Genomic DNA, 16777 nt, shown 5'->3' on the forward strand with positions numbered 1-16777 from the left:
CACTAAATGTGTCTTTTTCTTCGAAAATCTTTCTCCAAAGTTAATGCCTTCTCTTGCTTCCATCTTAAAACACAAATGTGTTTTAGTCTGTGCAGTGTAAGGCCTTGCTTCAAGCCAATCAACTATCAGACAACTTCTTATTATTGCACACAATTCAAAGAACATTTCCTGCATTTACTGCAGCATTTACAAAACAATCAAATTAATCTGATTACTCAAAAGACAGAATAGATTTTATAACAAACATAAACTACTCACCCAACGTGTTTTACATGTGATGCCAAATATCGCGATGTGTGCTGAATGAGACTTCTTGAATGTGATTTCATAGCGAGAAACATCTCATGCCCTTCACGTCTGTGTATTGACGCTAAAAGTTTCCAATTGAAAGCAATGCAGGTCCGAGTTCGTTGATACAGTGACGCTAAAGGCACTTGACCATGCTTCGGTTTTGACGCCTAGGGAGTGAGAATGGGTTGAGTATACACTGAACATAATGTCAATCATTTTGGATAACACTGTCAAAAGAAAATGTGTTAAGACTTATTTAAAGCCAACAGTCAAATTCAGAAGGAGATTTAGAGCGTCTTCAGGGGAGTATGAACATAGCAAGCAGTTCATCAAGCAATTCGCTTCATACATTCAGTTTAACAGGCTACACATTTTCTCATTCATCTGACTGTGCATATGCATCTCCTCTACTGACTTCTATTGAGACACAACAGAGCGCCCTCTGGCGAGTGAGATCTACCCTGTCATCATGTTTCGTGGTAATTTTTTTCATGTATTATCTAGTGCACAGTGTAGGTCATGGTTGGTGGTAGTCTTCCTGAATGCAGATGCACACTCCGGTCAGACATCAAGCATTTGCCATTTAAGTATACAAGACAGCAGCAGCCAATAGCACCCAGTGCTGGATGTTTGTGGTTTCTGTTTTGTACTTCCTATATTTTCTGTTCTCACACTCAAAAAACAGAAGAAAAATGCATTATACAAAAATGCACTTTTGTATAACAAAAATGTCTCTACGATGCTCAATGCTGGTCACCATCTGCGTTGTGTTCATTGCCACAGAAGCGGTTTCAGGTACATTATGTTTTTAAGGTTTTATCGAAGATTGCACAACATGTTTTTTTCAAGCCTAAAGCAGTTTAATTTTAAATTGTACTGAAATATAACCTAATTCTACACAAATTATAAATGATTGTAATGAATATCAGATACTTGCTTGTTGGACGTTAACTAACTCTCATATTTTATACATTAGGTGAAGATGTGAAGAAAGCAGTGGGTGAGACAGTGTCTTTTCGTCCAGCCAAATTAGATCCTCCTGTCACCAGCATCACATGGAAACACAAAACCAATCCTGCTGTAAAGGCGATTGAATGGGATTTTGAAGATGGTTTTCTCATCCCGATGCTGAGATTCAAAGACATCACAACTCTTGATGAGAAAACTGGAGAAATCACTATAACTAAGTTAAGAATCGAGCATAGTGGAGTTTATACCATTGACATCAACAGTAAAGAGCAGGGACAAATATTCAGCTTGGAAGTTATGGGTGAGTGGATATTGATTATTATATTCATTAATATTAATACTGTAAAACCATTATATTTTATGATCTTTTTAACATTTAATACAGCTAGTAATTATGTCAGCGTTATTTATTATTTTCCTTTTACTTTTTATTAAAGTATTACTTTTATGTTGTCAATATATGTTTTTGTTAATTGTAATTTAAAATAATAATAATATTATGCTAACAAAAGTTAGCAAGGTATTATCATGTGTTTTGAAGACCACAGTGTTCAGTGGAAATATTATCATGAGATGTAACAATCATTCAGTACCACAGTATATATTGTACAGAATGATTATGTCGCTGTATTGTGGCAGTACTACAGTACAGTGATGGTATCAGACTGTGATAGCTGAAGTAAGTGTTTCGAAGAATGTCATGGTGTATGTCCCAAAAACATGATGCAATGGTTCTTTCTTAGTGTAAGTTATTATTTGTATTAAAATACAATGATATTACACTCTCAAATTCAAATTCAAATTTTATTTGTCACATACATATACATACGTAGTACGACATGTAGTGAAATGTATTGTACGACTGTCCAACAAATTGTCCAACAAAATTAGAAAAACCTCAAGTTTACAAAAATACAAATAGAAAAAGTACAGTAAACATATATACAGAATAAACTAGCAATAAAATAAAATAACAAATAGATATGAGAATAAAAAATAGAATATGATTCTATATAGATTCTATAAAAAGTAAAGTGTATGTCAGTGATAAAGTGTCCGTGTGCTGTGCTGATGCACTCTGATACCATTATTGAGATTTTTCATTGTTTCTTTCACAGAGGAGGTCCCAAAACCTAAGATAACTAAAGAGGAGAGCAGTAACCCTGATGTCGTGTATTTAACATGTGGATACAGTGGAACGATCATCTGGAAGAATTCTGCTGGAGAAACACTGAAGGGCTTGAAGAATCATAATACGCCAGGAGAGTTTATCACAGTCGAAAACACAAGAAAACCTGAAAACTACTACACCTGCACACTCAAGAACGCTATGAGTGAGGAGACCAGTGATCCGGTCTATGAGAGAGATCTGTTCAATGGTAAGACAGCAATTTACTTTAACATAATTTACTAAAGAGGAAAATCACAGTCAGATTTTTTTTTTCATGTTTAAGTGATGAAGTATCATGTTTAAGTATCTTCAGAAGTTGTAGTTGCATTCACCAAATATTTATATTCACACTTAACAATATCTGTATGTCTGAATAGAATTGGGTATTAAAATATTAATGCAAGTGTCATTTATTAGAAGACAGAACGACAGCACAAACACTGTTTAACAGTCAAATATTTCACAAAAATAAGTTTGTTAGGTGTATCCACAGTTTAGTTTGAAATTTGCAATCTTAATTTGCTCTCTTCCTTACAAGGACTTTTCTCATGATTTCTTTTGGGAGAGATACTAGTCAAGTTTAAATCGGTTTGGAGAAGGAGACTGAGAATGAGCTCTGGCCTGCATGGTATTTTGTCACACATTATTGTAAGAAAAAGTGAAGAGGACTTTGAAGATCTTGATGAAGAAGTTTATTGCAGCATAGCAGTGACAAAGTACATGTAGTACCTTGGGTTCAATGGAGTCGGAATGAACCCAGAACATCATAAGTTCAAACCTTTTATACATTTCCAGTTTACTACCCTTCATGTAAATGAAGTTGTGGGTGGGGTTGGATGTCCACCGTAGGATGCAGAGAGCCCTACTTGGTTGCGGGCGGTAATAGTCAGAAACTCAGCGGGAGCCGGCTTAAGAAAACTGTCCCGTGGAGGGCTCTAGGCTGCGCATCAACACACATGCTAAGTTTTGTTTGTTTGTTTGTTTTTTGTTTTTTTCACGCTACCCCATCTTCACCACAATCATTAGTGCTATTTCATTCGGTCTTTGACAGCACATATAGGTCAATTTTTGAAATAGCGCGCATAAAAAAAAAAAAAACATTCTAATTGAATTCAAGCGCCTTCAAGGACCTATGTTTGTCTTTTGTTGCCCATTTTTATCTCTAGGTTATTGACAGAAAAGTAACATGAACAAGCTTTGCTAATATAGGTGTGGCTAGCTAGCATATGAGATCATGGTTGCAACATCGGGGGCAATAGTAACACTCTGAATTCTTGCATTTCATTTAATATTATAGTCTTGTCCTTATTAGTAAAAACATATCAGTTGCATTATTATTAAGTGCACCTATATCGGTTTCTTGTATCAAAAGATGACTATTTCAAGTAGTCTGTGAGTTATGAAGGAAAATGTAAAAAACAAATGTTACAATTGCCCCCGGTCTCCCCTGCTTTCCAGGCCTTGAATCCATGTGTCTGAAATTCAAGTACTTTCAAGAAGCATGGCAATGCTGAAACACACTTGAGGTGCAAACAGCAAATACAGAGGAAGTTCAGAAATAGAAACCACATACATGTGGCATTGGGTTGGTCATTAAATAAGCATTCAACATGTATTGCTGCTGTCTTGTGTACGTTCATAGCAAAGGTTCAATGTCAAGGTCTGGCACAAACATGAAAGACTAAAAGCAAGACCACCATCACCACAAAGAACCACCTCTGCATAATGTAAGAATCTATAGTCTGCCTCGACCCAGCTTCCACTCCGCAATATGTTTGATCATGCTCATTTCCCAAAATGGCTTAATTATTATAGAGAATAGGGAGGTCGGCAGTTGTGTTGCTTGTAGGCCATTTAGGATGATCACATCCTGACACAGCGGGTGTGGGACACTGAGAACCACCTCAGACAAAGGGGTGTCAGAACTTAATTAACATACAGACTACAGCTGTTACAACATGAGCAACTTCATTTACATAAAGGGTAGTAAACTGGAAATGTATAAAAGGTTTGAACTTATGATGTTCTGGGTTCATTCCGACTCCATTGAACATATGCTAGCTAGCCACACCTATATTAGCAAAGGTTGTTCATGTTACTTTTCTGTCAATAACCTAGAGATAAAAATGGGCAACAAAAGACAAACATAGGTCCTTGAAGGCGCTTGAATTCAATTTGATTTTTTTTTTTTTTTTTATGCGCGCTATTTCAAAAATTGACCTATATGTGCTGTCAAAGACCGAATGAAATAGCACTAATGATTGTGGTGAAGATGGGGTAGGGTGAAAACAAACAAACAAACAAACAAAACTTAGCATGTGTGTTGATGCGCAGCCTAGAGCCCTCCATGGGACAGTTTTCTTAAGCCCGCTCCCGCTGCGTTTCTGACTATAACGGCCCGCAACCAAGTAGGGCTCGCTGCATCCTACGGTGGACATCCAACCCCGCCCACATCCAAGTGTGACATCATATTGGTAGATTTAGGGGTGGGTTTAGGGATCAGGGGGTGTAGATGGGTAGGTTTAGGGGTGGAGATGGGGTGGGTTTAGGGATCAGGGGGTGTAGATGGGTAGGTTTAGGGGTGGAGATGGGGTGGGTTTAGGGATCAGGGGGTGTAGATGGGTAGGTTTAGGGGTGGAGATGGGGTGGGTTTAGGGATCAGGGGGTGTAGATGGGTAGGTTTAGGGGTGGAGATGGGGTGGGTTTAGGGATCAGGGGGTGGAGATGGGTTGGTTTAGGGGTGGAGATGGGGTGGGTTTAGGGATCAGCGGGTGTAGATGGGTAGGTTTAGGGGTGGAGATGGGGTGGGTTTAGGGATCAGGGGGTGGAGATGGGTAGGTTTAGGGGTGGAGATGGGGTGGGTTTAGGGATCAGGGGGTGTAGATGGGTAGGTTTAGGGGTGGAGATGGGGTGGGTTTAGGGATCAGGGGGTGGAGATGGGTAGGTTTAGGGGTGGAGATGGGGTGGGTTTAGGGATCAGGGGGTGGAGATGGGTAGGTTTAGGGGTGGAGATGGGGTGGGTTTAGGGATCAGGGGGTGTAGATGGGTAGGTTTAGGGATCAGGGGGTGGAGATGGGTAGGTTTAGGGGTGGAGATGGGGTGGGTTTAGGGATCAGGGGGTGGAGATGGGGTGGGTTTAGGGATCAGGGGGTGGAGATGGGTAGGTTTAGGTAAATTTAAGGTGGGAAGAGTTGGATCTGGATCCAACCACGCCCCCTGGATCTTGTGGGCTGCAGCGAGTCGCTCCTCCCCGCAACGTGTGTGTCCCGCTCCCGCAAACATTCTAATATTGTATATAATTTTCACACTATCAATATGCAGGATATTAAAATCAAATTGGAATGAGCGCCCGCAGTTCACTTTCGATTTCGCGATCACACGCACTCTGTGTAAAGTGAGCACATTTTACAGTGTGTGCATAATTATTAGCCTAGGTACGTTGATATTCTGATCATTTTTTTTTTTTCCAAGCACATTTTACCATTACCAAACCACATCAATCTTAATGACTAGGCTACTATTAATTTTTTGTTTAATCATTTAATTATAAATGAATTTGATATATAATTGTCCATGAAGGCTGGAAGTGAAAAACTCCTTATATTCAGGTGTGCAGCATTATTAGGCAGGTTTTCTTTTACAGATGAAAGAGCCAACAAGAGATTTAACTCAGACTGAAAAGTAAAAAATGATTAAATCCCCATTAGAAATATTCAAAACTAACGCAATACAGAAATTGCAAAGTTAAGGCATGACGATTGGTCAGCGAAATGCTCACTGGGTCTGCAGGGTTAGACAATAACAGGTGGAGAAGAAAAGACACATGTTAACAGCAAAATAATTAAGAATTAGGTGTAAAACCATCGGGAACCATTTAGTCTCCAGTGTCTCCATTTTCCAGAACAGCAACCTTCCTTGAGTCTCCAGCATTACAAGGTGTCAGGTTCTCAGAGACTTTGCTTGGGTAAAATATCCTAAAAACAAACCTCACTTAAAAAGAATAACTGAAGTGTTGTGAAATGAAGACTCAGTTTTTTATAGGCTTTATAGGCAGATACGTTGAGAGTGACCAGCACCACATCCTCTTGTACCACTGTTTGAAGAATCTATCTTCCAGAATCTAGCAGTAAGTTTTAGGAGCTCATTTTTAGTCAATCTCTGCAAGACAGGCTTTTCAGGATAGGAGATGGACTAAAAATGAACTCCCAGAACTTTGAGGAGAAAATGTAGAGCTTGAAAACAGCATTTACTGTTTAAAAGCAAATATAAAGTCTTATTTTTTATTTATTTTCTTTATTTCTTTTTCTTTCTTTATTTTTTTTTGTGCAGATGTGCACATGCACGAGGTTTAAAATGTTCATGAAATATTTTCAAAATATATTGAAGTTTTGAGCAGCTGCATTCCTCTAGGTCAAAGATGAAAAAATGGGATTTACAATAATAAGTGATTTACTAAATAATTTTGACTTTTTAATTAAGAATTTTGAATGTGCAAATTCTTAATGTTAACAGGTTTTACCGTGTTATTACAACATTTAACCACTTTTTATTAATGAAAAAATGGCTAAATTCTTTCCAATTTAAATCTTGCAACTACAGCAAAAAACTGTTTGATGCACATTTTATCAATATTTTAGAAATTGTATTTGAATAATACCAGTATTGACTTTTAAATTCATTTGAACACGAATGCTCACAAAGGTCAAAATTTATGAAACCTATACATTCAAAACATTACTCTGAAATTTTTAATGTAAATGCTAAAGGTCCCATGGCATGAAAATGTCACTTTATGAGTTTTTTTAACATTAATGAGTTCCCCTAGCCTGACTATGGTCCCCCAGTGGCTAGAAATGGCGATAGGTGTAAACCGAGCCCTGGGTATCCTGCTTCTCCTTTGAGAAAATGAAAGCTCAGATGGCCTGATCTGGAATCTTCCCTTTATGTCGTCATACGGGGAAAGGTTACCTCCCCTTTCTCTGCTTTGCCCGCCCATGAGAAAATGAGCTACGACCGTGCGAGGAGAGTGAGAGACATCATGGCTTGCAAACGAGCAAAGCACTGTTTTGCGTCTGAGTAATAAACTGCGCATATTAACAGACAAATTATGTTCATATTTAAAAGTCCAAACAGTCAGTAAGCGACAAGTGCTTGTAATTGCTGTTTTGTAAATTATTTATTGATGAGTCTGCTGCTTTAAGGCAAACTGAAAGCGCTGCTTCTCTGCCGCTCGCTGCTCAGAACAGACGCCGAGAGAGGTGACACTGCGCCGGGAGAGAGGTTTTTTTTTTTTTTTTTTTTTTTTTTAAAGTCGCTAGGTTTTTTAGTATGTACCCGTTATGGGAAAAAAGCCGACTAAAGGGTCTGAAAGTTACTAAATATTGTTCTAAAGTCGCGCTCGTGTGTGTGAGACGCGGGAGCTGATGGCAGCGGGCGGTGGATATTGTCACGGTCCGCCCAGGTAAAGTCTATGTGTGGGAAACACTGACCGTATCCAGACACAATATTTTAAACTAACCATTCGGAGATTTCCTGCTGTAGCCGCTGAGTTGAAACTTCTTCATCCGGTGCTTCTCCATCCGGATCAGATTCTGGGTCAAACTAAAAAGCTTGAAGGACTGCGTGTCGACGAGCCATTGCCATACATCCACTGTCAACATTAGCACATGGTACCATGGCGCAAGCTGCAGGACACACACCCACCCTCCACCTTGCCCCGCCTCTCTCCTCCTCATTAGCATTTAAAGCTACAGGCACAGAAATGGCTCGTCCTAAGGAAAGCAATATCATAGTATTGTAAGCTAATTAAACATATATATTGTTATTTTAAATTAGCCAATACTGTATTAAATTATACAATACTGTGATATTGTTTAAAACTAAGCTGGTTTATGTTTTTTACAAACATGCTTGAGGGGCAAACAGCAAATACAGAGGAAGTTCAGAAATAGAAACCACAAACATGTGGCATTGGGTTGGTCTTTAAACAAGCATTCAACATGTATTGCTGCTGTCTTGTGTACGTTCATAGCAAAGGTTTCAATAGCAAAAGACTAAAAGCAAGACCACCATCACCACAAAGAACCGCCTCTGCATAATGTGTGATAAAAGACCATGCAGGCCAGAGCTCATTCTCAGTCTCCTTCTCCAAACCGATTTAAACTTGACTAGGATCTCTCCCAAATAATGAAAAAAAGTCCTTAGGTTTTTAAAAAACACACTGATATATATACATAAAGATATTTCTGATGAAATCCAAGGCAGCAAGGGTCCTACTATGACGTAAAATGTGACATCAGTGGTTCAACCGTAATTTTATGATGCTATGAGAATGCGTTTTGTGGGCAAAAATCCCCCTAAAATAATGACTTTATTCAACAATTCTTCTCCCCCGAGACACCGTCGGCCGTGATTATGGAGAGTACCACGACACCATGTGCTTTCCTCTGCTTGTAAACAAGGCTCAGCGCATTCCTGTTCCACATCAACAGCAGCATACGCATGCGTCATGATGCTCGCCATAATGGGGGCAGATTGACCCAGAAGAGAAATAATTGTTAAATAAAGTTGTAATTTTTGTTTTCTTTGCACACAAAAAGTATTCCCATAGCTTCATAAAATTGCCTTTGAACCACTGATGTCACATGGACTGTTTTACCGATGTCCTTGCTATGTTTCTGGACCTTGATCGTGGTAGGATCCTTGCTGTCTATGGAGGGCCAGAGAGCTCTCGGATTTCATCAAAAACATCTTAATTTGTTTTCCGAAATGAACAAAGGTTTTAGAGGTTTGGAACAACATGAGGGTGAGTAATTAATGACATAAATATCATTTTTGGGTGAACTATCCCTTTAAAAACCTACATCTAATCACTTAAACGTGTGTGGTTGTGAAATTGTTTTATTTGCTTAACTTTTTTTTCATTAGATTTATGGGGATTTGTCATTTGGATTGCCATTGTTTCAGTCAGCATGGTTTTTATCATCCTTTTCCTGTTTGTACCACCTTGTCACGGTAAGACTACTATTGTATTTTATCTTTTAAAACATTTAAAATGTATTTCTGTCATCTGTGCTTAACTCAAAACAAACATTTTAAAAACTTGAGGTGAGTTTCCATTTGCAAACTTTCATATTGTGACTTTTTTTTGAGTAAAACCATGAATTTGATTGGATTGTTAAACAGAAAATAAACCAAAGGATCCAGACCTAAATGTGATTTTGTTAAAACAATGCTTAATTTAAAATGCTTAAATTATACTATTTGTTAACATTATCCAGCAGCCTGTGCTGCCTGAGTCACATCAGCAGAAAAGGAAAGAGCATTTTGATTATGAAGATAAATTAATTTTTTTAGAATAACACGCACTCGTGAAATTGTCAAAATAAAGTTTGGAATCTGTATTAATAAAGTAAATAGGGTCAATTATTTCCTGCTGAATGACTGAGTCTGTCACTGTTGTTCTCTAATTTTATTGGGCTGCTTGCTATGGGAGACTTCCAGAGTAACGTTCTTAATTCCTTGTGAAAAGTATTAATCATGTGCTGTATCACAGACAAATCAAATAGATTTTGTCTACTAGATCAACTTCAGCTATATGTTTTACAATGTACATTAACTTATTTGCCTTTTTTTCTGTTTTTCCCTCCCACAGAAATGATAATTGACTCTAAATCTCAGCTATGAAGCAACTTGAGCTCTTAACTATCTGCACCTTCATAACTTTGACTGTTGCTTTTTGACCTCTCTGTCTGCTGATGAGCCAAGCAGATGGTGTTGGAACTTCATACTCCAGTTCTGAATCGACTGTTATGTATGCATAAATTTTATTTTCAAAGAGGGACAAGATGAGAATCTCTTCTGCTTAATTTTTCTTTTGACCAAGACAGGCGTGGAGAGTAGAGAAGTACTGAGAAGAGGAGAGCGACTGGAATAAATCTGCCATCAGCAAGATCCAACTATTGTGAACTTTGTGGATTTAAGTTATGTGACTGTGGTTGGTTTTGTGCCACTCAAAACTGTAATGTGAGCTAGATAAGATGATAATAGATAATTACCTTTATGTTGGGAGGTGGGGCAGTTTTTGAATGATGACGCTTTTCTCCTGCTTTTGGATTGAGGATATATTTACACGACAATGATTAATACTGTGTTTTTTGCAAGTTAATTCTTGTTCAGAACAGTCACTTTAGCAAAGTTTGTACTCTCTTTTCTGGTCATTTTGATGAATAATGATCATTTGTTCAATAAATCTATTGTCATTTAAATATGTTCATTTAAAAAATATTAACAAGACAAAATGTCTCAAAATATCTAATGTAATTTTATCCATTCTCATTTGCTACATTGATCTATAACATACAATTAAATTCATATTCATCCCCCTCGGCTAGGGGTGGCCGATATGGAAAAAAATCATATCACAATTTTATTTTTTTTATTTTTTTAAATATCAAGATTCTCGATTCTTTATCACGATTCTTATCATGTTGGTTTTTCTATTTTTCAAGTTGTTTGAGGATTACAAATGAACTAATTTCTCTATTATAAAGACAAAGCCTTTCAAGGTAACAAAATATAAAAATGTATTGCGGATATTTAGGCCAAAGTGGGTGAAGATAAAAATCTTTGTCATTATTGTATCTTTGTTATTAAAAAATAAGAACAAAGATACATATTACAAATACACATAATATACAAATAAAATAAACAGTGTTTTATTTTCAGGTAGGCTACGTGTATTTAGCAGGAGCATTCAAGAAATTGAATGAACAAATCTAAAAATAAAACACTATATAGATTCATATTGTCACGAATCTGGTTCATGGCCTTCCGTCCGACTGCTACAAGAGGTCACCTCTCCATCTCTTTGTATTGTTCTGTGTTTATCGCTCTCCAAGTGGTAGTTGCTTTACGGAGTCATTTCCTATCTTAGTTTCTAGTTCTTAGTTCTAGTCTTAGTCTAGTCTTGTTGTGTTTCCTGATTTCCTAGTTCCTGATTCTTGCCCATGTATTTTGGATTAATCCTTTGCTTGCTGTTTTGGACTGTGCTTGCTCCTCGCCTGGACTTTTGCTCGTTATCGGAAAAATAAAAAATAGTGTTGTTTTTATACCACCATTTACTCACTCAAAAGTAGTTTTAAACCTGAATGAGTTTCATTCTTCTGCTAAACATGAATGCTATTTTGAAGAACGTGGAAAACCAAACAGTTGCTGGTCCATTAATTCATCATTGTCATTAGGATATGTTCCCAAAACCTTCAAATTGGCTGTTATTAAGCCTCTCATTAAAAAAACACAACTTGACCCCAAAGATCTAGTTAATTACAGACCGATCTCGAATCTCCCTTTCTGTCAAAGATACTAGAAAAGGTAGTATCCTCACAATTATATTCCTTCTTAGAGAAAAATGGTATCTGTGAGGATTCATCTGTAGGAGACAAAAAAAAAACTATCCGTGGTGACGGTTTTGCAATCCGTCCCCTCAGTTTATAAACTGTACTCACAAATTCTTAAACTGTTCCCTCGGTTTAACAAATCGTGTCCACGGATTAATAAACCGTCAACAAGAAATTCCCATCCGTGCGCTCAGATTTGGTTAACCGTACCTTCGGTTTTTGAATCCATACCCACAAATTCATAATCTGTGCGCACGCTTTCGCAATCCGGGTTTGTATACTCACGGATTTGTGGCCCCACCCCCACCGGCAGATTCAACCAGGCCACCTGTCACCAAGCTACAAGATTCAGCATATGAACCTCAACAATGCTGACAGTCAACAAAATATCCAGAACAACTCTGAACATCTCAAAACAAGCTTTTTGTTGATTGTCACCATTGTTGAGGTTCATACGCTGAATCTTGATATCTGTGTGAGTCTACATGATCCTGTCCAAACAATTTCTGCATAATGACTTAAAAACATTCAAAATATTAAAGCAGGACAAAATTTCATGCAGTGGTATTCTAAGGCTACTATAAAGTCAAATTATTAAACCTAAATAATGTTCTCAGAGATCAGCCTCTGGATGAGATCAGTGAATCAGGAAAATACTTGATGACTGAATCATCAATAAGTAACGTTCACCATCTGATCAGTTTGTTTTCTCATAGCTTTTGCTACAACACATGTGCTTCAGAAACACATAGTTATAGCAGCCAGAGAATCATTAAAGGAACACTCCACTTTTTTTGAAAATAGGCTCATTTTCCAACTCCCCAAGAGTTAAACAGTTTAGTTTTACAGTTTTCGAATCCATTCAGCTGATCTCCGGGTCTGACCGTAGCACTTTTAGCGTAGCTTAGCATAGATCATTAAATCTGATTAGACTGTTTATTATTTTCAATAAAACAGAGCTAAGGCTTCCTGGAGGCTAAGTGAGGGCTGCCCGTGCAGGGCCAGTGCTAAGGGGCCAACATTTTGCCAATGAGCAAATTCTCAGGGGCACTGCGCTGGCAGCCCTAAGTGGGCCCGTAAAGGGCCAGTTCAGGCTTGTTTGCAGGGAAAGCATTCAAAAGTTCTACTATGACCGCAAGAGGGAAAGAGGTCCTCGACCTACTCTGAATCTGTGGCTAAGTTTATGCAGCTGGCCCCTGGAGATGAAGTAAGGATGCAACCATATTCTGGAAATTTCAAGTGGTCTCTTGGTGTCGTAGTGAGACAGCATTGTGCTCCAAGATCTTATGTTGTAAACTGTGGAAGTAAGGAACACGATCGCAACATTCAGCTAATGAGCTAAGCTAACGAGGCCCGTCACGGGCCTGACAATGAACGCTGGACTGAAATATCAGAGACACTGAGTGATGAAGAGCACAAACCTGTTGACCACTCTAGTTTGCCCCAATCACTGCCTAAAGAGCTTTCATCTGGCAAACAAACTGCCAGCTGGACAGTATGTCACCAGGCGGGCAGAATTGTGAGGCCTCCAAACAGGCTCTGCTTATAGTCAGGGAAAGGTGTGGTAAAGACACCTTGTGGAAGTGATATGCTGGCAACCTCTCCTTCCTAGATAGATGTGATGATGCTTGACTGTTTATTGTTATTGTTAAGCCAAGCACACCAAGCCGCCAGCCAGCCATTGGGCAGTTTTTGTTCATCGGCTGACTAAGTTTTCTCAGTGTGTTCCACACCGTCGGCTGAAGTTGGTCCTCATTAGCTTTTATTCGGCCGATTCGACATGTTGAATCAGCGTCGGAGCTCGTCAGTCAGTCGGGCCATCTGATCATTCTGATTGGCTGTTCAGCTGGCGAACCAGTGCGCGAAAAAAAAAAAAAAAACTTCTTACACAGGCGCAGAACGGATGTGCTACTTGGCCATCGGGTGTCGAGCGTCGGCTTGGTGTGTCAGGGCAACTTTGGACCCAGACGCTGCAGACGTGAGCCGACCCCGCAGTCTGCTTTCATCGTCACTGCTTTCGGTGTCGGCTTGGTGTGTTAGGTGACGAATGAAGAGGTCTAACACTTCAAAATGCAGTAACTTTACTGAACTAAACAAAAGCATGTACAAAAACAATGCAAAAGTGTGCACTAAACACAACACTATTTCCTGAATTAAAACAATTGAAAACGGGGGAAAATGTCGTTATTAAAGGAAACCTTCAGTTTCCCAAGTCCATACGCTCTCCTTATAAGCTTTTTTTAAAGGGTTCGGGTCAGGGGACTGGAATAACTATGGCAGAACCTTAATTCTGTGTTCAATGACCCCCTTTTTATGTTGATGTTTGTTTTCTCATTTTTATTTATTTGTTTACTTACTCACTTGCTTACTTATTTTGGATCATTGTCCTGATGGAAGATTCAGCCTCGGCCCATTATAAGATTTCTGACAGAGGCAGTCAGGTTTTGATTTTTTATTTTTTTTTATCTGTATTTAATAGAATACATGATGCTGTGTATATCAAGATGTCCAGGACCTCCAGCAGAAAAATAGGCCCACAACATTAAAGATACAGTAGTATATTTGATTGTGGAAATGGGGTGCTTTTTTATCCCTGTGTGCACCAAACCCATTTTCACTGTTTGCTGCTAAAATGCTCTTTTTTTTTTGTTTCATCTGACAATAAAACCCAGTCCCATTTGACGTTCCTGTAGTGTCTGACAAATGAATGTCCTGGAGTATGTTTTTGAATGTGTTAGATCATGCATTCAAATAAAATAGCCAATCCATTTTGTCTTATAACAGAACAACAAAATGGTCTAATACCAAAAACCCGGTAACAGCTGGTCTTGTCTGGTACCCATAACTCTATTAACAGTCTTCTATCAGCCAAGAAGCCAGTAAAGAGCAGAAGCAGGAGACAAAGTGATGATAAAAAGTAGCAGAGTTTATTGAATAATCTTATTTGCGTATGTTTCAATGCTCAGACTTCATCTGACCAGCATAAATCCTACAAGTGATGTTACACCAAACCTCTTCACAACAACATCCCATAAACCTTAAATCTCCATAAACATTCCCTCTTATCTCTTATTCATGAAAACATACAGTCCACGAAAAAAACACAGCCATAAGACTAAACAACAATGGAAAAATAATATAAAAAACAATAATGTATGAATGAACAATCAATAAATGAATTAATGAAATGAGTATATAAATGGCTATGATTATTATAAATGACTGTATGATTAAATGTAATAAAATGATTGAATGATAAATGATTATAAATGAAAAAAATGAAAAAGAAATTAACACACATCAGAAATGTGGTTGCTCTCTTGAAACAAAACACACAGTTTGCATTTGAGGCTCCTTAGATCCTTCAGAAGAGAGCATTTTCTTCTGGGAACCCTCCCAAACAACGTGCAGTGATAGATGTTTTATTTAATTCAATTTATATATTTGTTTGACTTTTCTGATGATTAAGGGAATTTATCCTATGAGCCAGGAAGCAATGGCTGGATCATTTCATGTTTGTAGTCCCCCTGGTGTGCTAAAATTGTAAATATGGATAGGAATATTCTACAGAGATATTTTACAATAATTCCTAGGGTAAGGATACTTGTGGGTTAAAGTGTAGTAGAGAAAAACATTTATTTTGTATGTGATTTCCCCAATCTCATTTATTTTACTTGTTAAAAGTTAGATTTTTAAAAAAAAAAGTTTTTTGAATGCAAGTGCAAAAGGATAAAAAATACAGATTTATTTTTCACAGGCTTTGATCATATTTATTAAGGGTGACAATAATTCTGACCACTGCTGTTTAATTTATGTCTGTAGGATACCAAGGCAAAGGGATTAACCCAAAAAAGTAACATCGAATCATCTGTCAAATGTAAATTGTGAATGCATCTTGTTATGACCTTTATTGAAATCAAAAATTCAAATTAATAAGGTGATTTCTGTGTGTTTAGAAAAGTATGAACACTCAGGTTGTCATCTGTAATGAGCTGTTTTGACTGCGTCTGGATCTGTTTTGGTAGAATCTGGAGCTTGAAGATTCCTCAGAACTCTGTCTTTTCTGAAAGATATCAAAGACAATATGTTCAAAATAATGGCAATTTCAGTTCTTAAAACAGAAAATTAAAAAGTTAATATTTCAATAATTTAACAACAAATTTGCATGTTCATTGTTCATTTGATGTTGGTTGGTCACATGGCAGTATTTGTTTTTTTTGTGTGTTATATTTTGCATTTATATTTTTAAGTGTTTCATTTTGTTTGCCTTTTAAAATTCTTAGGCCTGCGTGACTTGGCTAAACAAAATATTTTTTCATATATTAGTATTGCAATTTGCATGTAATATTTCAGCTCATATGAAAACTATATCAATCTAAGTGTATGCATAAATTATATCACAATTTCATTTTTATTTTGAATAATTGTTCTTCCCCATTTTAATTTGACATTCAACTTAATTGTTAGTTTTTCAGTAACTCAGAAACCCCCAAAAGTCTGTAGAGCTGATCTATTATATGTTATGGTTAATAAGCCTATTTATTTTGCTCTCAAATTTGATAATAACAACAACAACAACAAAAAACGTATAAAATTGATGTTTAACGTCTTTGTACTGCTTTAAATTTTTTTATTTATTCAAATTAAAATGTGCAGTTGTAGTAAGTGCTTACTTTTGAGTTCCCTCAAGTTCATTTGTGTAATACTGTTAATACTGCACAGTCAATGTGTTGTTGGAAAAAAAAACTATTTTATTTGTATTGTTTTATTGTCGTTGTTTCATGCAGTAAAAACAGGAAACAGCCAGTGCGTATTTCATGAAGCAAAAGTGAAATTGTGAAAAATCAAACATTTTATAGATCATTCATTCTGCCTGAACATGTTAGGGTTTTTTAACATCAGTATTTAAGGTCAGATCTATTAAAAAGCACTATTTGAAGAGCATTTT

The 16777-nt window shown here is 37.4% G+C and overlaps 2 protein-coding genes across 4 annotated transcripts in view; one reads left to right on the plus strand and one right to left on the minus strand.

Annotated features, from left to right (window-relative positions):
• Positions 1 to 16777, minus strand: part of LOC306872060 (cell adhesion molecule CEACAM5-like) — a 43002-nt gene that overhangs the window by 12448 nt on the left and 13777 nt on the right. Inside the window, exon 10 of one of the 2 annotated variants that reach the window (XM_079420405.1) lies at positions 14735 to 15892. The exons of the other annotated variant lie outside the window; for it this stretch is intronic. Coding sequence (XP_079276531.1) covers positions 15891 to 15892 — 2 coding nt within the window. The 3' untranslated portion in view covers positions 14735 to 15890. Of the gene's footprint in view, positions 1 to 14734; positions 15893 to 16777 lie in introns of those variants that run through there. 2 annotated transcript variants of the gene reach the window in all.
• LOC306872062 (CD48 antigen-like) lies at positions 962 to 11548 on the plus strand. 2 transcript variants are annotated; one of them, XM_079420409.1, is made up of 5 exons: positions 962 to 1086; positions 1268 to 1291; positions 2379 to 2639; positions 9359 to 9445; positions 10086 to 11541. In XM_079420409.1, exons 1-5 carry the CDS (start codon positions 984 to 986, stop codon positions 10115 to 10117), a joined length of 507 nt encoding a protein of 168 aa, XP_079276535.1. In that variant the 5' UTR covers positions 962 to 983; the 3' UTR covers positions 10118 to 11541. The 2 variants fall into 2 exon arrangements, with proteins under 2 accessions (XP_079276535.1, XP_079276534.1); XM_079420408.1 differs by having other exon boundaries at positions 981 to 1086; positions 1268 to 1561; positions 10086 to 11548.

This window comes from Barbus barbus (assembly GCF_936440315.1).
Source record: "Barbus barbus genome assembly, chromosome: 7".
Classification (NCBI taxonomy): domain Eukaryota; kingdom Metazoa; phylum Chordata; class Actinopteri; order Cypriniformes; family Cyprinidae; genus Barbus; species Barbus barbus.